The sequence below is a fragment of the Papio anubis genome, chromosome 20, assembly GCF_008728515.1.
Source record: "Papio anubis isolate 15944 chromosome 20, Panubis1.0, whole genome shotgun sequence".
In the NCBI taxonomy this organism is placed as follows: Eukaryota; Metazoa; Chordata; class Mammalia; order Primates; family Cercopithecidae; genus Papio; species Papio anubis.
This window is the reverse complement of record NC_044995.1, coordinates 38294973-38316744: the sequence shown is the minus strand read 5'-3', so window position 1 is coordinate 38316744 and position 21772 is coordinate 38294973. Positions and strand designations below refer to the sequence as shown.

Genomic DNA, 21772 nt, shown 5'->3' with positions numbered 1-21772 from the left:
CACACCACTGCACTCCAGCCTGGGAGACAGAGTGAGACTCAGTCTCAAAAAAAAAAAAAAAAAAAAAAAAAAAAACATTAAAATGAAGGCTGTAGTTTAGATTCATCCCCCCTACCCAAGGCCAACCACCCATAACCACACAATCAAAGTTTGTCATCCTGATTCCCCTGAAACGCTAGCTCTAATCATAAATGAAACACGAAAATGTAAGTTTTACATCCTTGTCAGCATGATTCAGTGAAATTAAACCAATCCGCTGTAGACAAATGAGCTTAAACGTCTCTATTTGCCTTAAAAAGAAGTTAATGTAAAACAGCCAATCACCAAAAAAAAGCTCAAAATACTTCTTCCTTTTTGCCTTATAAACTTGCCCTAACTTTTGTAAGAGAACTTACCACTTGATTTGACATCTCCTAGATCAAGACATGTACTTGCTGTATGACAAAGAACTTTTAAATTTTTTCTAACTATATCTGATTTTATATATATATATAAAATCACCGCGCCAGGCCTGATTACTTTTTTTTTTTTTTTTTTTTTTTTTTTTGAGATGGAGTCTCCCTCTATCGCCCAGGTTGGAGTGCAGTGGTCGGATCTCGGCTCACTGCAAGCTCCGCCTCCCGGGTTCACGCCATTCTCCTGCCTCAGCCTCCCAAGTAACTGGGACTACAGGCGCCCGCCACCTCGCCCGGCTAGTTTTTTTGTATTTTTTTAGTAGAGACGGGGTTTCACCGGGTTAGCCAGGATAGTCTCGATCTCCTGACCTCGTGATCCACCCGTCTCAGCCTCCCAAAGTGCTGGGATTACAGGCTTGAGCCACTGCGCCCGGCCGGCCTGATTACATTTTTGACACTAAAAGTATCGTGTGCAGAAAGACAGCTGGCACACACGGAAACTTCGTGCAAATAGAATAAAGTACCTGTCTAAAAGACAAATTAGAAGTAGGTGTCCTATACTCCAACTTGGAGAACACAGCCTAGGCTGGGCTTCAGCCCCATTCTCATGCTCTTAGCCAGGCACACTTGTTCAGGGCACAACGTGCACAACCGTACACAGTGGCCCTGACTAGGTCTGTACACAACTACAAAAACAACAATAGGCCGGGCGCAGTGGCTCACGCCTGTAATCCCAGTACTTTGGGGGGCCAAGGCAGGCGGATCAGAGTATCAGGAGTTCGAAAATAGCCTGGCCAATATGGTGAAACCCCGTCTCTACTAAAAGTACAAAAATTAGCTGGGCACGGTGGCAGGCACCTGTAGTCCCAGCTATTCAGGAGGCTGAGGCAGGAGAATCGCTTGAACTTGGGAGGCAGAGGTTGCAGTGAGCCGAGACCGCACCACTACACTCCAGCCTAGGCGACAGAGCAAGATTCAGTCTCAAAAAAAAGTGAAAGAGGATCCGGTATCCAAATGTGTTTTATATAAAATGAATCGTTTTCAGTGCACTGAGGAAGTTTTCTATTTAAAGAAATCCTGCTGTGAACTCTTTTGTGAAGAATGCTTTCCTAATGGAATTAGTCACCACTGAGTCATTTCTGCAAACTTCAGGTTTGCGGTTTTGCCTAAGCACGATCTGGCCGGAGAAGTAGATAAATTACAGATGTCGCTAATAAATTAGAGTACTCAAAGGCAAAAGAGGAAAGAAAAAAAAAATGACACGTGTATATGAACAGAATTGACACAGAGGTCTCCACCGGCGCTTAATCATGGCCGAGATCCTCCTGCTTGTGCTTGTCCTTCGGTCGACACACGCTACAAGTCAGCTTCTGTCCAACTGGGGAGGGAACGAACTGACAACAAAGAACAATTAAGAGAAGGTTGGCCCAGTGAAAGCAGGGGGCCATTGAAGAGCAAATAAAGGCGTGGCCATGTTCTGGCCCCGCCCCACCCCGGTCGCCCTGACAACAGCGCCGGCGTCTGGGCTGAGCTTCAGGCTCACAGTCAGCCTCCCACAGGCCACCGCGCGCGCTCCCTTGCGCTTGCGCCTCGGAACTGGCGTCAACCAGCGAAGGCTGAATCCGCCTCCGGGAGCCTCGCTGAGCGGAGAATTAAGCTCCGAAGGGCCCAGGAGGGATAAGAAAACTTGTCTGGGTGCCCACTTGGTACTGAGCGCCCTTGGGAGGGCTCTGGAGAAGACCATCGCCTTCCGGGGTAGCTCCTTCCCTCAAAAGTTTGAGATCATGGTCCAGTTCTCGCGTCTCCCAGCCTCAGTTTCCCCATTAGTAGGAAAGGGGTTCCCAGCCTCTACCTCAGAGGAGGCTTTGAGGATTCAGAAAACTCAGAAGAGGGTAGGCTTTGTGGTGAGCGCTGGGTAGGACTTCGGGCTGGGAGTGCTGGGCTGAAGAGTCCCGACAACAGCCCAAGGACGTATTATTATTGTTCTTATTTTACAGGGAAGGAAACTGAGGTCCAGAAAAGTTATGATTCGCCCCAAGGGGATCGCCTGGCAGGACGTGAAGGGGAAGGGGCCCGCCCTGGAGTAACCCTCACTGGAGAATCCAGAGGTAGGATGAGCTTTGTACCTATCTCAGCAGAGGGAGGCGGATAATATTTAAATATTATGAGTGAGGAGAAGGAATGAAGGCAAGAGATAGAATGCCCAAAATGCCCCAAACGCCATCCGGACCATAAAAGTGATGGCGATAGTGTTGGACTTAGGAGCTCAAAGATGCTAACCTTCACAGGCCTGGTGGCCCAAGTCTGTAGTCCCAGCTACCTGGAAGGCTGAGGCAGGAGGATCGCCGTAGCCCAGGGGTGCCAATCCATCCTGAGCAACAGAGTGAGATCCTTGTCTCCTTAAAAAAAAAGTGCATACTTTTTTTTTTTTTTTGAGACAGAGTCTCACTCTGTTGCCCAGGCTGGAGTACAGTGGCACGATCTTGGCTCACTGCAACCTTCACCTTCCGGGTTCAAGCAGCTCTCCTGCCTTAGCCTCCCAGTAGGTGGGACTACAGGCACGCGCCACCACACTCAGCTAATTTTTGTGTTTTCAGTAGAGACCGGTTTCACCGTGTTGGCCAGGCTGGTCTCAAACTCCTAACCTCAAGTGATCCACCTGCCTCTTCCTCCCAAAGTGCTGGGATTACAGGCATGAGCAACTGCACCCGGCCTAAAAAATGCATACTTTTTGAAACAGTACCTTTGCTGGAAAATTCTTAAACCCACCTGGCATCTCCATCTTAGTCAAACGGCCCACCAACTTCCTGTTCAAACTGAGCTCCTATTTTGATTTCTGAGTTTGTTAACCTTGGTACTACTGGCATTTGGGGCTAGATCATTCTTTGTAGTGCAAAGGCTGCCCTGTGCACTGTGAGAAGCTGAGCAGCATATCCAACCTCTACTCATTAGAAGCCATGGCCAGGCACAGTGGCTGACGTCTGCAATCCCAGCACTTTGGGAGGCCAAGGTGGGCAGAACACCTGAGGTCAGGAGTTCAAGACCAGCCTGACCAACATGGAGAAACCCTATCTCTACTAAAAATACAAAAGTAGCCAGGCGTGGTGGCGCGTACCTCTAATCCGGGCTACTCAGGAGGCTGAGGCAGGAGAATCGCTTGAACCCAGGAGGCAGAGGTCCTAGTGAGCCGAGATTGTGCCATTGCACTCCAACCTGGGCAACAAGAGCGAAACTCCTTCTCAAAAAACAAAAACAAATATTAGATGCCATGAACACTCCCTCCCAACCCAATTTGTCACAACCAAAAATGTCTCCAGACATTGCCCCTGGAGGGGTGAAGAGGGCGCCTGTTGAGAAACACTGGCCACGAGCCAAGAATTAAAAGGGAGAAATCTGCCGGGCGCGGTGGCTCAAGCCTGTAATCCCAGCACTTTGGGAGGCCGAGACGGGCGGATCACGAGGTCAGGAGATCGAGACCATCCTGGCTAACAAGGTGAAACCCCATCTCTACTAAAAAATACAAAAAATAACTAGCCGGGTGAGGTGGCGGGCGCCTGTAGTCCCAGCTACTCGGGAGGCTGAGGCAGGAGAATGGCGTAAACCCGGGAGGCGGAGCTTGCAGTGATCTGAGATCCGGCCACTGCATCCTAGCCTGGGCGACAGAGCGAGACTCCCTCTCAAAAAAAAAAAAAAAAAAAAAAAGGGAGAAATCTGTTAGTTTTCACTAAATAGATTTGAATTCTTTATTTTATTGTTTTTGTTTTATTTTATTTTGAGAGGCAGGATCTCACTTTGTCCCCCAGGCTGGAGTACAGTGGTGCAATCATGACTAACTGTAGCCTCCAAGTCCTGAGCTCAAGGGATCCTCCCACTTCAGCCTCCCTAGTAGCTGGGACTATAGGCATGCACCACCCTGCTTGGCTAATTTTTGTATCCTTTGTAGAGACACGGTCTCACTATGTTGCCCAGGCTAGTCTCAAACTCTTGGCCTCAAGAGACCCTCTCACCTCTGTCTCCCAAATTGTCGAGATTACAGGCGTGAGCCAGCACTCCTGGTCTTGAATTCTTTAACCATTGTCCTCTACCAGAAAGTGTATACTATATTAATTCTCTCACTGTAGAGATTCTTTTTTTTTTTTTTTTGAGATGGAGTCTCGTTCTGTCGCCCAGGCTGGAGTGCAATGGCACGATCTTCACTCACTGCAACCTCTGCCACTAGGTTCAAGTGATTTTCCTGCCTCACCCTCCTAAGTAGCTGGGATTACAGGGATGCACCACCACATCTGGCTATTTTTGTATTTTTAGTAGAGACAGAGTTTCACCATGTTTGCCCAGGCTGGTCTTGAACTCCTGGCCTCAAGTGATCCGCCTGCTTTGGCCTCCCAAAGTGCTGGGATTACAGGTGTGAGCCACCATGCCCAGCCCTTTTGTTTGTTTGCTTTAAGACAGATTCTTACTCTATCACCTAGCCTGGAGTGCAGTGCTGCAGTCATAGCTCACTGCAGCCTCAACCTCCTGGGCTCAAAGGGTCCTCTCACCTCAGCCTCCCAAGTAGCTGGGATTACAGGTGTGCTCCACCATGCACAGCTAATTGGTTTTTGGTTTTAGTTTTGGTTCTGTTTTGTAGAAGTGAGGCCCCACTTTGTTGCCCAGGCTGGTCTCAAACTCCCTGGGGCTCAAGTGATCCTCCCACCTCAGCCTCCCAAAGTGCTGGGATGACAGGCATAAGCCTCTGTACTCAGCCAAGATTCTTAAAACAGTCAGATTTTCTGGAAACTAGTTGACCCAGTTGGATTATATGAAACACAATGGATGAATGTAATCAACAGTTCAACTGAGTTGAACTAGCCCTGGCCAAGATTCAGGAGACCTCAGCGGGGCACAGTGGCTCATGCCTGTAATCCCAGCATTTTGGGAGGCCTAGACAGGCAGATCACCTGAGGTCAGGAGTTCAAGACCAGCCTGGCCAACATGGTGAAACCCCATCTCTACTAAAAATACAAAACATTAGCCGGGCATGGTGGTGGGCACCTGTAGTCCCAACTACTCCCAGCTGAGGCAGGAGAATCGCCTGAACCTCGGAGGCAGAGGTTGCAGTGAGCCGAGATCGTGCCACTGCACTCCAGCCTGGAAGACAGAGCGAGACTCTGTCTCAAACAATCAGGAGACTTGAGTCTGTTCCCAGTTCTGCCATTATAAGCTCTGTGACATTATCACTTAACTTTTCCCTGGACTTGTTTTCCCTTGTGTCGAATGAGGATGTTGAAGTGATTTCTTTTTTTTTTTTTTTTTTTTTGAGATGTAGTCTCGCTCTGTCACCTGGGCTAGAGTGCAGTGATGCAATCTCGGTTCACTGCAAGCTCCGCCTCCCAGGTTCACACCATTCTCCTGCCTCAGCCTCCCCAGCAGCTGGGACTACAGGCGCCCGCCACCACGCCCAGCTAATTTTTGTGTTTTTAGTAGAGACGGGGTTTCACCATGTTAGCCAGGATGGTCTTGATCTCCTGACCCCGTGATCCACCCACCTTGGCCTCCCAAAGTGCTGGGATTACAGGCGTGAGCCACCACGCCCGGCGGAGGTGATTTCTAAGGACTTATAAACACCCAGATTCTGACAGGATGCTCCCTCCCTGTCCCCTACCAGAAGTTGTTTAAGCCACCCAGCTGCCCCAGTGTCCTGTCTTTTTTTTCTTTTTCTCCAGCCCCCAGCCCGGTCCCGTAAACACATCTTTTGGAGTCAGCTCTTCCAAGCTGTTGTTACCACTCAAACTCATTGTTATTCCTGATGCTAACGAGTAAATTATGGTGGCGGTTAACACAGCAGTGGCAGGGGCTCCTTTGTGGGAAATTACGGTGTTTAAGCACAAGACACGCTGGGGTTTGCCTGAGGAAAAATAAAATTTAAAACTGGCCTCTTTCTCTATGTTGTGGTGCGTATTTCAGGAATATCCCAAGTCTGGAATATAGGAATATCCAAGTAAATTATAGGATATACCATTATCATTAGTTCTTCTGACCTGGCTAATATGCATACAAAAAGCCATAGCTCCTCCCTTTTATTAATTCTCTAGAGCCTCCACCTGCTTTTTTTTTTTTTTTTTTTTTTTTGAGATGGAGTTTCACTCTGTCGCTCAGGCTGGAGTACAGTGGTGCAATCTCGGCGCACTGCAGCCTCTGTCTCCTGGGTTCAAGTGATTCTCCTGCCTGAACCTCCCAAGTAGCTGCGATTACAGGCACCTGCCACCAAGCCCGGCTAATTTTTGTATTTTTTAGTAGAGACAGGGTTTCACCATGTTGGCCAGGCTGGTCTTGAACTCCAGACCTCAAGTGATCCACCTGCCTTGGCCTCCCAAAGTGCTGGGATTACAGGCGTGAGCCACCACACCCAGCCTAATTTTATTTCGTACTTACCCAAATCTTCTAAGTACTCCCTCATTCATTTATCAATTCATTCATTCAGTGTATTTACTGAGTGCTACTACATAGCTCTAAATGTTGGGGATGCAGTGATAAACAAAATAGGCAGTCTTTGCTCTCTTTTTTCCATTTTTTTAAGAGACAGGTCTCGGCCAGACGCGGTGGCTCACGCCTGTAGTGCCAGCACTTTGGGAGGCCGAGGCAAGTGGATCACCTGAGGTCAGGAGTTCAAGACCAGCCTGGCCAACAAGGTTAAATTCCGTCCCTACTAAAAATACAAAAATTAGCCAGGTGGTGGCCACCTGTAATTCTAGCTACTCGGGAGGCTAAGGCAGGAGAATTGCTTGAACCTAGGAGGCGGAGGTTGCAGTGAGCTGAGATTGCACCACTGTGCTCCAGCCTGAACAACAGAGCAAGACTCTTTCTAAAAAAACAAAAAAGAGAGAGAGAGGGTCTCACTCTGTCACCCATGCTGGAGTGCAGTGGCACAGTCATAGCTCACTGCTGCCTCGAACTCCAGGGCTCAAGTGATCCTCCTGCCTCAATCTCCACAGTATCTGTGACTACAAGCACATGAGAACACCTAGCCTAGTTTTTAAACTTTTTTTGAAGAGAGAGCATCTCGCTAGGTTTCACATGCTGGTCTTGAACTCCTGGGCTCAAGGGATCCTCCCACTGCAGCCTCCCAAAAATGCTGGGATTACAGGCATGATCCACCATGCCTGGCCACTTCTTTGCTTTCTTCAGCTTTTGTTCTAGTGTCTTCAGTGTGGATGATACTGGTCAGACCATTTTCTAGGAGCAGGATCCCAATTATTCAAGTTCCTGCTCTTCCCAGGTAGTTCATAGAAACTTCTGGCCCTTTGTCCCAATCCAGCAACTGCAGAGTACATAGAAAAGCAGGTGGGGTCGGGTGCGGTGGCTCACATCTGTAATCCCAGCACTTTGGGAGGCTGAGGCATATCACAAGGTTAGGAGTTCAAGACCAGCCTGACCAATATAGCGAAATCCTGTCTCTACTTAAAAATACAAAAATTAGCTGGGTGTGGTGGCACGTACCTGTAATCCCAGCTACTCAGGAGGCCAAGACAGGAGAATTGCTTGAACCCAGGAGGTGGAGGTTGCAGTGAGTCGAGATCACGCCACTGCACTCCAGCCTGGGCGACAGAGCGAGACTCCGTCTCAAAAAAAAAAAAAGCAGGTGGATGCTGGCGGGACACGGTGGCTTACACCTGTAATCCCAGCACTTTGAGAGGCTGAGGCAGGCAGATCACCTGGGGTCAGGAGTTCAAGACCAGCCTGGCAACATGGGGAAACCCCGTCTCTACTAAAAATACAAAAATTAGCCAGGCAAGGCGGCAAGTGCCTGTAATCCCAGCTACTCAGGAGACTGAGGCAGGGGAATCGCTGGAACCCGGGAGATGGAGGTTGCAGTGAGTCGAGATCGTGCCACTGCACTCCAGCCTGAGCGACAGAGCAAGACTCCATCTCAAAAAATAAATAAATAAATTTAAGTAGCCATATGTAGCTGGTGATTCTCCTGTTGGACAGTTCTAGAGCATATTCCATGCCCTTGGGAAATAATATAAATGAGACAGTTTTCCAAAGGTAAATAAGCTTCAGGAATGCCAACGAAGTGCTGCTAGCTCTTTGTATGGACGAATCTATCAGAATGATCACTCTTCTGGCCTTCCCTGTTTCGAAACAGGGCATCTGCCACTTGGTGTTGAGTATCCCAGTAGCCATTGGATTCTAGACAAAGCTGGCCACACTGATTCTTATGATTCAAATGTTCCTCCTCAACCAAAAAGGCTCAGGGTGTCTTTTGGACTGTCCCTCAACACCTAACTTTCCACTAATTAGTGAAGCATGACTTTTCCGTCATGTCTGTTCTGGGAAGTTTCCTCTTCATCGTGGCCTTTGGGCCCCCGGGAAATTTCAGTGGATGAACAGAAGAAGTGGAAAAGGGGATGAAAAGTCATGTGGAATGGCATCATCCATCATTATGACATCATCACAGCCATAACATCATTGCCATCATAGATCATCACTGTTACGGATTCATTTTCTCCTGAGTTCTTGGTACCCATTTCTTCACATGTGTTTAAAACTCTTTTGACTGACTGCTTACCTAACAGAAGTTTCTTGTGTTAAGTTCCTTTGCCAGATAAAAACAAAATAAGGCTGGGGGAGGTGACTCACACCTGTAATCCTAGCACTTTGGGAGGCCAAGGCGGGCGGATCACTTGAGATTAGGAGTTCGAAATCAGCCTGGCCAACGTGGTGAAACCCTGTCTCTATTAAAAATACAAAAAAAGCCGGGTGCAGTGGCTCACACCTGTAATCCCAGCACTTTGGGAGGCCGAGACAAGCGGATCATGAGGTCAGGAGATCGAGATCATCCTGGCTAACACGATGAAACCCCGTCTCTACTAAAAATACAAAAATTAGCCAGGCGTGGTGGCAGGCGCCTGTAGTCTCAGCTACTCGGGAGGCTGAGGCAGGAGAATGGTGTGAACCCGGGAGGCGGAACTTGCAGTGAGCTGAGATCGAGCCACTACTGTACTCTAGCCTGGGCAACAGAGCGAGCTCCATCTCAAAAAAAAAAGAAAAAAAAATTAGCTGTGCATGGTGGTGGGCACCTGTAATCCCAGCTACTTGGGAGGCTGAGACAGGATAATTGTTTGAACCGGGGAGGCAGAGGTTGCAGTGAGCCGAGATTGCACCACTGCACTCCAGCCTGGGCGACAGAGCAAGACTCCATCTCTAAATAAATAAACAAACAAATAAATGGATTTATAGTTATTTATATAAATCAGTTGCGCTCCAATACATATAGCTCTCCGTTGTCTTTAACTTTTTTAAGACACAGGGTCTCCCTGTCACCCATACTGAAGTACTGTGCTGCAATCATAGCTCACTGCAGCCTCAAACACCTGGGCTCGAGCAATCCTCCTGCCTCAGCCTCCTGAGTAGCTGGGACTGTAGTCCCAACACATGTGCCACCACGCCTGGCTAATTTTTATATTTTTAGTAGATATGGGGTTTCACCATATTGGTCAGGCTGGTCTTCAACTCCTGACCTTGCGATCTGCCTGCCTCGGGCTCCCAAAATGCTGAGATTACAGGCGTGAGCCACCGCGCCTGGCCTTAGACATTTTTATATTTGATTTGTGGCTGTGACCAAAGCCATTTGGGATGTCTGCCCAGCCCTACCCTCCTCTTTATATGAGAACATCCACCACCTCAATTGGCAGCCCTGTGCAGAGGATTCAGCTAAGCCACACCCAGACTCCTGACCCAAAGAAACAGTGAGATAATAAATGTTTTAGGCCTCTATACTTTGGGGTAATTTGTTATGCAACCAGAGATCACTAACATATTGTCAAAACCAGGTAGGCTTTAATTAGTCTTTCCAGATGTCTGTTTCTTTCTTTGTGCTGGCTGGAGGATTTTGGCTTTTATAGAGTTTTTGTTGTTGTTGTTGTTGTTGTTTTTCAGACGAAGTTTCGTTCTTATTACCCAGGCTGGAGTGCAATGGTGCGATCTCAGCTCACTGCAACATCTGCCTCCTGGGTTCAAGTGATTCTCCTGCCTCAGCCTCCCGAGTAGCTGGGATTTCAGGCACACGCCACCATGCCTGGCTAATTTTTGTATTTTTAGTAGAGACAGGGTTTCACCGTGTTGGTCAGGCTGGTCTCAAACCTCTGACCTCGTGATCCACCCGCCTTGGCTTCCCAAAGTGCTGGGACTACAGACGTGAGCCACCATGCCTGGCCAGAAATTTTTTTTTTTAAGAGGCGGGGTCTTGCTATGGTACCCAGGCTGGAGTGGTGGGAGGATGACCTGAGCACAGGAGCTCAAGAGTAGCCTGGGCAACATAGGAAGAACTCATTTCTACAAATTATAAAAAAAAAAAATTAGCCAGGCATGGTGGTACATGCCTGTGGTCCCAGCTACTCAGGAAGCTGAGGTATGAGGATGGCTTGAACCCGGGAGTTCAAGGTTACAGTGAGTTGTGATTGCACTACTGCACTTCAGCCTGGGTGACAGTGGAGACCCTGTCTCAAAAAAAACAAAGCAAGCAAAAACCAAAAATAAAAAAATAAAGGAAATTGGAAGGCCTTACAAGCTGCCTCAGAACCAAGGACTTCCTAACTTTCTCTTGTTTCTCCCCATCTCCCAAGCACAGGGAGGGGCTCTCTTTTTATAGTTCCCTTATGTGACTGATGAAAACTTCTTCCAAAAGAAATGCAGTTGTCTTAAGATGACCCCTCCCAGCCGGGCGCGGTGGCTCACGCCTGTAATCCCAGCACTTTGGGAGGCCGAGACGGACGGATCACGAGGTCAGGAGATCGAGACCATCCTGGCTAACACGGTGAAACCCCGTCTCTACTAAAAATACAAAAAATTAGCCGGGCGAGGTGGCGGCGCCTGTGGTCCCAGCTACTCGGGAGGCTGAGGCCGGAGAATGGCGTGAACCCGGGAGGCGGAGCTTGCAGTGAGCTGAGATCCGGCCACTGCACTCCAGCCTGGGTGACAGAGCAAGACTCCGTCTCAAAAAAAAAAAAAAAGATGACCCCTCCCTAAGAATCTCATCAAATATCCAGGAAATATTAACCACTGGCAAAGAGAAAAGACTAAATATTGTCAACAGACTTCATCTACTCTTCTGTGGGCAGCTTGGAGATTACATGGGAGACTTTATCTGTATAATAAGACAGCCTTTATTCAATATAAAGTTCTGCCCCTCACCTTTCTGTCGCCTCCCTCAGAGTTCAGAGGAATTTTGTCCCAGGCCATTGTCTGTTCATTGGGCTCCTACAATCCCCCTGAAAATCATTCATTTCCCCTCAAAGCTGCCTACACTCTCCATTTCTCTCTCCTCTAGGAAGAGAGTATTTAAGCCACAACCATCTGGCCCTTCTTTGAGTCTCAATTTATTTATTTATTTATTTATTTATTTTTTTTTTTTTTTGAGATGGAGTCTCACTCTGTCGCCAGGGCTGGAGTGCAGTGGTGCAATCTCTCTTGGCTCACTGCAACCTCCACCTCCCAGGTTCACGTGATTCTCCTGCCTCAGCTTCCCAAGTAGCTGGAATTACGAGTCTCACATTTTATATGGCTCCCACGATTATGCATGTTCATCGATTTCTATGCCCTTTCTCTTATTAATTTGTCTATCGTCATTTCATTTCAGTGAAACTTCAGAAGGTGAAAGGGAAGTTTTCCCTTCGCCCTATGCCTTCCCCTTCCTGTATCAATTCCTTTGGCCCCACCAGAACTGGCCTGCATTTGGCATCTTTATAGAACAGCCTCTTTGTATCCCAGGCTGATGTTCAGGCTCCATCACTTGCCCTGTGCATTAAGTAGTAACAGTGAGACTCTACACGCCAAGGCTTCTCACTCTCCCTGCGAAGTACTGCTCCAAAGATGACATCATTCTGTGCCTTTTCCGTCACTACCTCTTGGTTCAGGTACAAGACAAGGGCTCAATCAAAATCCAGATGGACTGAGTGAGATCATTGGGGTGAAATGCCATTCCTGGGGATCCACGAGCACGCCTCTCTACTGCACACCCCCCACCTGACTCATTCCGCCTCATCCAGGTCAGAGGTCCCTCCTTACAGGAGTTCTTACAGAACCCAACTGAGGTCTGCTCACCCAGCACAGTAAAACCAGATACCCACACTAAGATCTTTGCAGTGATAGAAAGGAAGGTGTTTATTGCAGGGCGCCATGCAAGGAGAATCGGAGCAGCTCATGCTTAAGACCTGAAATCACCAATAGCTTGCAGGTGGGAGTTGTTAAAAGCAGGTATAAATTTCAGGAAACCAGAAGCTACAAGCAAAATCATAAATCAATGCATGGAGATTACACATTGGCTTCCACTTAAAAAGGAAGGATATATTAAAGTGGGGGCTTACAGGTTTGTAGATAGATTTGAACATCTTCTAGGCAGGGCGCGGTGGCTCACGCCTGTAATCTCAACACTTTGGGAGGCCAAGGTGGGAGGATCATCTGAGGTCAGGAGTTCGAGACCAGCCTAACCAACATGATGAAACCCTGTCTCTACTAAAAATACAAAAATTAGCCAGGTGTGGTGGCACATGCCTGTGATCCTCACTACTCAGGAGGCTGAGGCAGGAGAATCATTTGAACCTGGGAGGTTGAGGTTGCAGTGAGCCGAGATCACGCCACTGCATTCCAGCCTGGGTGACAGCAAGACTCAGTCTCAGAAAAAAGAAAAAAAATATACATATATATAGAAAGGCCGGGTGCGGTGGCTCACGCCTGTAATCCCAACAGTTTGGGAGGCTGAGGCGGGTGGATCACGAGGTCAGAAGCTCAAGACCAGCCCGGCCAACATAGTGAAACCTCGTCTCTACTAAAAACACAAAAATTAGCTGGGCATGATGGCGGGTGCCTGTAATCCCAGCTACTCGGGAGGCTGAAGCAGGAGAATCACTTGAACCCAGGAGGTGAAGGTTGCAGTGAGCTGAGATCGTGCCACAGCACTCCAGCTTGGGCAACAGAGTGAGACTTAATCTCAAAAGAAAAAGATTTAAACATCTTCTGATTTGCAATGGATTAAGGAAGAGAAGCTTTATTTAAAAATTTCAAATTTTGAGTCAGTAGAAAAATGTCAACTGGTTAGGGGAAGTAATTTTCTCTAAGCCCCTCAGGAGGAAACTTGGAACAAAAGGGGCATAGCTAAAGTTTAGTCTTCACTTCCCCCCTTATCTGGGGTTTCCAAGACTCTGAAAGACAATGCAGGGACATATGTTAAGATGTTATCTTTAATTTCTATAGGGAAACCAAACATCTCTGGGACTCTAACTTCCTTAGCTTTTGTTTTAGGTCATTATGATTTTTTTGTTTAACAAGTTACTGATGTACTTCTCAGGGCTAGCTGGGGGCCTGGAATTTCCCTTGAAGGAACTTAGAAATTTCCTTGATTTCCATGCTTAGGGTCCTGTAAGGAAGGGGATCCCTGCTCTGTCTCAGGGTCTCACTGACCCTCACTCCCGCCCACTCCCAAACACCCTACCCTCGTTAAAGATTTCTCTGGCGTCTCATGGTCTTTAAGTCGAATGCACACAACCCAAAACAGTATAGCTCAGAGGATAAGGGAACAAGGTTTAGCATGAGCAGTTGCAGGTCAGCTCCTCCACCCTTCACTAACTGTGCGACTTAACCTCTCTAGGCCTGTTTCATCATCTGTAAAACAGAAATGATGAAAAGTATACCTTCTAGGGGGCATTCTATGAGATTATGCATGTAAGTGAGTACCGAGCATTGCTCAGTGGTGCCTAGTGGGTGGTGAGCACTCAGTATGCAGCACCATGATTACATAAGAATTCACTTGTTAGAGCCTGGCTTTAGAACAGAGATGGAACCTAGCGCCGAATAATATAGCATGAGGAGGCCGGGCGCGGTGGCTCACGCCTGTAATCCCAGCACTTTGGGAGACCGAGGTGGGCAGATCACCTGAGGTCAGGAGTTCAAGACCAGCCTGGCCAACATGGAGAAACCCCGTCTCTGCTAAAAATACTAGCTGGGTGTGGTGGCGCATGCCTGTAATCCCAGGGCTGAGGCAGAATTGCTTGAACCCGGAAGGAAGGTGGAGGTTGCAGTGAGCCGAGATCGCGCCTTTGCACTCCAGCCTGAGCAACAAGAGCAAAACTCCGTCTCAAAATATATATATACATCAGGAGGAATAGTAGTAATATTGTCATCACTTCTCACCCTGTCTTTGATAAATTGCCAATTGAAGTGTCTGCTTCATCACTGAGAAAAGGGTGTGCTCTTTCCTCTCTGAATCCCCAGGACTTGACGTATAGCAGGTGTCCAATGAACAGCTTAGCTGTTGAATGAACAAATATATTCTGTTAGGCCCTACAAGGCATACAAGTAAATTCAGTCTGGGCGCAGTGGCTCACACCTGTAATCCCAGCACTTTGGGAGGCCAAGGTGGGCAGTCGAGGTCAGGAGTTCGAGACTAGCCTGGCCAACATGGTGAAACTCCGTCTCTACTAAAAATACAAAAATTAGCCAGGCGTGGTGGTGGGCACCTGTAGTCCCAGCTACTTGGGAGGCTGAAGCAGGAGAATCACTTGAACCTGGGAGACGGAGGGTGTAGTGAGCCAAGACCACGCCACTGCACTCCAGCCTGAGTGACAGTGAGACTCCGTCTCAAAAAAATAAATAAATTCAAAAGCCATTCACCTGTGCAGAAGGCAGGGCCAGGCTAATCTGAAGGCTGTAAGAGAAGTGTCCACCCACTTCTTCTGTAAAAGGCCAGATGGTAAATATTTTAGACTCTTTGGGCTCTTACTCTGTGGCAACCATTGAATTCAGCCCTGTTGCAGCCACAGACAATATATAAATGAATGGGCCTGGCTGTTGTAGGTAGGTGAAAAATGGCTTCCCTTCACCTTTATAGGTTCTTTGGCTGGGCTACGAATTAAATTGACATGTAAACAGACAGGGCAAAAGCCATATTTAATTATGTACCTATGCAGGGGAGCCCCACAAAATACGAGACTCCAAAAAGGATCAGAGAGGCTGGGCCCAGTGGCTCACGCCTGTAATCCCAGCACTTTGGGAGGCAGGAGGATTGCTTGAGCCAATGAGTTCAAGACTAGCCAGGGCAACACAGTAAGACCTTGCCTGTGCAAATAATTTTGTTTTTTGAGACGGAGTCTCGCTCTTGTTGCCCAGGCTGGAGTGCAATGGCGCAATCTCGGCTCCTTGCAACCTCTGCCTCCCGGGTTCAAGCGATTCTCTTGCCTCAGCCTCCAGAGTAGCTGGGATTACAGGCGCCTGCCACCACAGCCGGTAATTTTCGTCTTTTTTTTAGTAGAGACAGGGTTTCACCGTTTTGGCCAGGCTGGTCTTGAACTCCTGACCTCAAGTGATCTGCCTGCCTCGGCCTCTCAAAGTGCTGGGATCAGAGGCGTGAGCCACCATGCTTGGCTGCAAATAATTTTAAAAATCGGCCGGGCGCCGTGGCTTAAGCCTGTATTCCCAGCACTTTGGGAGGCCGAGACGGGCGGATCACGAGGTCAGGAGATCGAGACTATCCTGGCGAACAGGGTGAAACCCCGTCTCTACTAAAAAAATACAAAAAACTAGCCGGGCGAGGTGGCGGGCGCCTGTAATCCCAGCTACTCGGGAGGCTGAGGCAGCAGAATGGCGTAAACCCGGAAAGGCGGAGCTTGCAGTGAGCTGAGATCCGGCCACTGCACTCCAGCCTGGGCGACAGAGCGAGACTCCGTCTCAAAACAAACAAACAAAAATCATTGGGGCGCGGTGGCTTGCGCCTGTAGTCCCAGCTACTTGGGAGACTGAGGTGGGAGGATCGCTTGAACCCAGGAGTTCGAGGCTGCAGTGAGCTATGATTGCGCCACCGCACTCCAGCCTGGGCGACAGAGAGAGACTCGGTCTCAAAAATAAAAAATAAACTGGAAAAGTAATTCTTAGCTCACTAGCCGTTCAAAAACACGGGCATAGTGTGCTTCGACCCGCGTACTGCAGTTTGCTCACCCTCGCAGACTGGCTGCAGCGCGCAGGACAGCACTCCTCGGAGGGCGGTGCCAGGAGCCGGGCCTCGGATTGGGCTTCTGGACAGAGGATGGAGCATCGCGGTTGGGCGGGGCATGCCCGGATTGGCCCACTTCGGCGTCGCAGAGCGCGCGGCGAATCGGCATTCAGCCAATCAGTGCAGCGCTGTTGCCTCGCCCCGCCTCACGCCAGCGTCCGGGTGGTGCGGAGAGGGCGCCCAGCTTCACTGCGCTCTAAGCGCGCACTTCCGGGCACGGTCGTGGCGTGACGTCGGGAGGAGGGCAGGTAAGTCCCCGCGGGCGGAGGAGCGGGGAGGGCCGGGGGTCCGGCAGCCGTCTCACCCTGGCCTCGTAGCCGCCCGACGCGCCCATCTGCGTCGGGGGACGCGGGGCTGAGGACCCGATCTGGATGCCTGGAGCCGGCCCAAGTCCCAGCCAGGACCAAAGTCCCTGAGGCCCCAGCTGAGACCCCTGACCCAAGTGCCTGGGACCCGGCCCCTTCCTAGCCCGGATCCATATTATGCCTGAAGGGCCCTGGCTTTTTGCATCGGGAAAATGGGACCAATAAGTCCCTACCTCACCAGATTTTATAAAAATGATTCTTGTAAAACCGTGAGCAGGAGAAATGACTAAAATGCCAGCATTTAACTCGGGAGTCAGGCGCTGCCCTAAATGCTTTAACCATTTTACACGTAAGGAAAATGAGGCTTAGAAAACAATTTGCCTCAAATCAAGCAGATAGGAAGCAGCAGGGTGGAGCTCCCAGCCCAAGCTTTACGCCCAGGACAAACAGGGTCGGTAATTACTTTTGCAGCAAGGACCGGAGATATCTACACGCCCACCCGATAGCCCCGTCTGCCATTTACCGGGTCAACAAAACCATCGTAAGACACACACACACACACACACCCTCAAGCTCCTGTAAACGGAGTATTTGCTCTTTGCAGGCTCTTCCCGTGTGTTAGTTGATTCACAGCATCCCCAGAAAGTCAGTCTTTTCGTCATCATTCGCCCTTTACCGGTGACGAAATACAAGCCCAGGGAAGCGCAGACACTGACCAAGGTCACCCAGCTGATGAGTGGAGCTGGGATTCAAGCCCAGGGAACCGTGACCCCTAACACCTCAAGGGGCACTTAGCTATTTTGTTGGCAAAAGTGTTTTTAGGTTGGAATGGACCTTGGAATAATCCAATCTAAGGGGCACACTTTATAGTTGCAGCATCCAAGACTAAGGTGAAGGTGGAACAGTTTATATCCGGGACTTTGCACCACGGCCTCACCACCTCACTACACCACCCCCACTCCATCAGAAGCTCTTCCATCAGCTTCTTTCTTTTTTTTTTTTTTTGAGACAGAATCTCACTCTTGTCACCTTGGCTGGAGTGCAGTGGCACCATCTTGGTTCACTGCAACCTCTGGCTCCCGGGTTCAAGCTATTCTCCTGCCTTAGCCTCTCCAGTAGCTGGGATTACAGATTACAGGCGTACACCACCAGGCCTGGCCAATTTTTGTATTTTTAGTAGAGATGGGGTTTCAACATGTTGGCCAGGCTGGCCTCGAACTCCTGACCTCAAGTGATCCACCTGCCTCAGCCTCCCAAAGTGCTGGGATTACAGGTGTGAGCCACCACATCCGGCCCCCAAGAATGGTTTTAAAGTTTTTAGTGGTTGGGGAAAAATCAGAATAATAATGCTTTGTGATAGATGACGATTATGTGAAATTCAAATTTCTGTGTCCATCAATAAAATTTATATTGGCATGCAGCTACGCCCGTTCATTTATATATTGTTTGGTGCTGATTTCTAGCTATGAAGGCAGAACTGAGTTGTTGGGGCAAAGATAATCTGGCCTAAAAAGCCAGAAATATTTACTCTCTGGCCCTCGACAGAGAAACTTTGCCAATCTCTGTTCTAGAATACGCTTCACTGCCTCGCAGAGTCTCTCTTTAGTGTAAACTAGAACTTCCTTCTTTTTTTTTTTTTTTTTTTTTTTTTGAGACGAGTCTCGCTCTGTCGCCCAGGCTGGAGTGCGGTGGCGCAATCTCTGCTCACTGCAAGCTCCGCCTCCCAGGTTCACGCCATTCTCCTGCCTGCCTCAGCCTCCCGAGTAGCTGAGACTACAGGTGCCCACCACCACGCCCAGCTAATTTTTTGTATTTTTTAGTAGATATGGGGTTTCACCATGTTAGCCAGGATGGTCTCGATCTCCTGACCTCATGATCCGCTTGCCTTGGCCTCCCAAAGTGCTGGGATTACAGGCGTGAATAAATTCCTTCTATATGACCTAAAAGCTTCCCTTCCAAACATGGGAGGGGGTCTCACCACCTCTAGTTCGAGGAGCCCCTGTATTTCCACTTGTGTCACCTGCACTGATGGTGACCCTTATGGAGCCTCTTTGAGTTATCTCAGTCGTTTACCCAGTTGACATTTATCTCGGCCTGGCACTGTCCTAGGTGTTGGGGATATGGCACAGTGTGACCTGCCCGGGGAGACACAGGGTGATGTGATCAGAATTCCAGGAACAAGTGACTATGGATTGGGTGGTCGGATGAGGTCGTTTTTTGTTTTTTGTTTTGTTTTGAGACACAGTCTCACTTTGTAGCTGGGGTGCAGTGGCGCCATCTTGGATCACTGCAACCTCCGCCTCCCGGTTCAAGCCATTCTCCTGCCTCAGCTTCCCAAGTAGCTGGGATTACAGGCATCTGCTACCATGCCTGGCTAAATTTTGTATTTTTAGTAGAAATGCGGTTTCACTATGTTGGCCAGGCTGGTCTTGAACTCCTGACCTCAGGCGATCCACCTGCCTCAGTCTCCCAAACCGCTGGGATTACAGGTGTGAGGCACCGCACCTGGCCGGATGAGGTATTTGATGGATATGATATGTAGGTCAAGACCTGTGACAAGGGGCTGGGTGCAATGGCTTGCGCCTGTGATCCCAGCACTTTGGGAGGCCCTAGGTGGGTGGATCACCTCAGGCCAGGAATTCCAGACTGGCCTGACCAACACAGTGAAACTCTGTCTCTACTAAAAATACAAAAAAATTAGCTAGGCTTGGTGGCGGGTACCTGTAATCCCCGCTACTCAGGAGGCTGAGGCATGAGAATCACTTAAACCTGGGAGGCAGAGGTAGTGAGCCAAGATCATGCCACCCCACTCCAGCCTGAGTGATACAGTGAGACTCCGTCTCACAAAAAAAAAAAAAAAAAAAACAACCTGTAACAAAGAGCTCGCAAACCTGAGGAACAGCAGGTGCAGGCCAGCTGCACTTGGCCTTTGAAGACAGCCAGGAAGCCAGTGTTGCTGGAACAGAGTGAGCGAGAGATAGAGGGATAAGAGTTGGGTTTGGAGATGCAGGCAGGGGCCCCACAGTCCGTGGGAAGGGGTTTGACTTGATTCTAAAAACAATATGAATCATGGGAGGGGTTTAAGCAGGAGAGTGACATGTTTGTTCATATTTTAAAAGATCCCAGCCAGGCGCGGTGGCTCACGCCTGTAATGCCAGCACTTTGGGAGGCTGAGGTGGGTGGATCACCAGGTCAAGAGATCAAGACCAAGGTCAAGAGATCAAGACCATCCTGGCTAACACGGTGAAACCCCGTCTCTACTAAAAATACAAAAAAATTAGCCGGGCTTGGTGGTGGGCGCCTGTATTCCCAGCTACTCGGGAGATTGAGGCAGGAGAATGGTGTGAACCCGGGAGGCAGAGATTGCAGTGAGCCAAGATTGCGCCACTGGACTCCAGCCTGGGCGACAGAGCGAGACTCCTCAAAAAAAAAAAAAAGATCCCAGCCAGGCGTGGTGGCTTATGCCTGTAATCCAAGCACTTTGGGTGGCTGAGGCGGGTGGATCACGAGGTCAAGAGATCGAGACCATCCTGGCCAACATGGTGAAGCCTCGCCTCTACTAAAAATACAAAATTAGCTGGGTGGGGTGGTACACGCTTGCAGTCCCAGCTACTCGGGAGGCTGAGGCAGGAGAATCACTTGAACCCAGGAGGCAGAGGTTGCAGTGAGCAGAGATCGCGCCACTGCACTCCAGCCTGGTGACGGAGCGAGACTCCGTCTCAAAAAAAAAAATAAGATCCCTCGGGCAGCTTGGGGTGAGCAAGTGTCAAGGGCAGAGTTAGGAGAGAGGAGAAGACTGTGCTGGCCCACGTGAGTGATGATGGGTGCTGGACCCGGTGGGGTCACAGAGGGAAGAAAGTGTCAGATGTGATCTGTATATTGGCTGTAGAGTGGACAGGACTCTCTCTTTCTAAACAGACACGCCGCTTTTTGGATGCCTCCTGTGCCTGGCGAGAGTCTTGTCTGAGCCGGCACCACCACACGGCCCACAACGTCTTCTCAGGGAAGCCTGTGGACCCTCTGCCAGGCACCGCAAGAGGTCAGGACAGGACAGTGTGTTCACAAGGCCAGTTTCTGATTGTCCGCCCTGAGGGTGAGGACCAGTAGGCAGTTCCCAAGATGGTGAGTAGACAGCCGCGTGTGCCTGGGTTTCTCTCCCAGTCTTTGTAGGACCCCGAAAGCAGCCCCTCCTCCCCTCCCAGAGCTCTAAGATGATGATTTCAATCTCTGGATCATCATCTTTTGGTGCAGTGGGTCTGAAATGTGGCTGTGCGCTAACATCACCCGGGGGCGCTTTTTCAATGTTTTTTTGTTTGGTTTTCTTTTGTTTTTGAGACAGTCTCACTTTGTCGCCCAGGCTGGAGTGCAGTGGGCACGCTCTCAGCTCACTGCAACCTCCGCCTTCTGGGTTCAAGTGAGCACGCCCCACTAATTTTTGTATTTTTAGTAGAGACGGGGTTTCAGCATGTTGCCCAGGCTGGTCTCAAACTCCTGACCTCAAGTGATCCGCTACACTCGACCTAAATTTCCCCTTCCCCCTTCCCCCTCCCCCTCCCTTTTCCCTTCCTTTCTCTTTCTTTCTTTCATTTTTTTTTAAGAAGGTGAAATTCATATAACATAAAATTAACCATTGCGAGGCTGGGTGCAGTGACTCACACCTGTAATCCCAGCAGTTTGGGATGTCAAGGCAGGCAAATCATTTGAGATCAGGAGTTTGAGAACAGCCTGGCCAACATGGCGAAACCCTGTCTCTACTAAAAATACAAAAATTAGGCTGGGTGCGGTGGCTCACGCCTGTTATCCCAGCACTTTGGGAGGCCAAGCTGGGCAGATCACCTGAGGTCAGGAGTTTGAAACCACCCTGGCCAACATGGTGAAACCCCATCTCTACTAAAAATACAAAAATTAGCCGGGTATGGTGGCGGGAGGCCATAGTCCTAGCTACTCGGGAGGCTGAGGTAGGAGAATCGCTTGAACCCAGGAGATGGAGGTTGCAGTGAGCTGAGACCATGCCACCATACTCCAGTCTGGGCAACAAAAGCGAAACTCCG

The 21772-nt window shown here is 49.3% G+C and overlaps 1 protein-coding gene across 10 annotated transcripts in view; it reads left to right on the top strand.

The window, feature by feature from the left end:
* The first annotated feature begins 1971 nt into the window (after window positions 1-1971).
* CCDC130 (coiled-coil domain containing 130) overlaps window positions 1972-21772 on the top strand; it is a 29813-nt gene continuing 10012 nt past the window's right edge. Inside the window, exons 1-4 of one of the 10 annotated variants that reach the window (XM_031659825.1) lie at window positions 1992-2150; window positions 2393-2503; window positions 16370-16664; window positions 20640-20843. In XM_031659825.1, the coding sequence (XP_031515685.1) occupies window positions 20841-20843 (3 nt within the window). In that variant the 5' untranslated portion in view covers window positions 1992-2150; window positions 2393-2503; window positions 16370-16664; window positions 20640-20840. Of the gene's footprint in view, window positions 2300-2392; window positions 2504-16369; window positions 16665-20639; window positions 20844-21772 lie in introns of all 10 variants that reach the window. The other 9 variants (XM_031659824.1, XM_031659823.1, XM_021930774.2 and 6 more) reach the window with 9 other exon arrangements.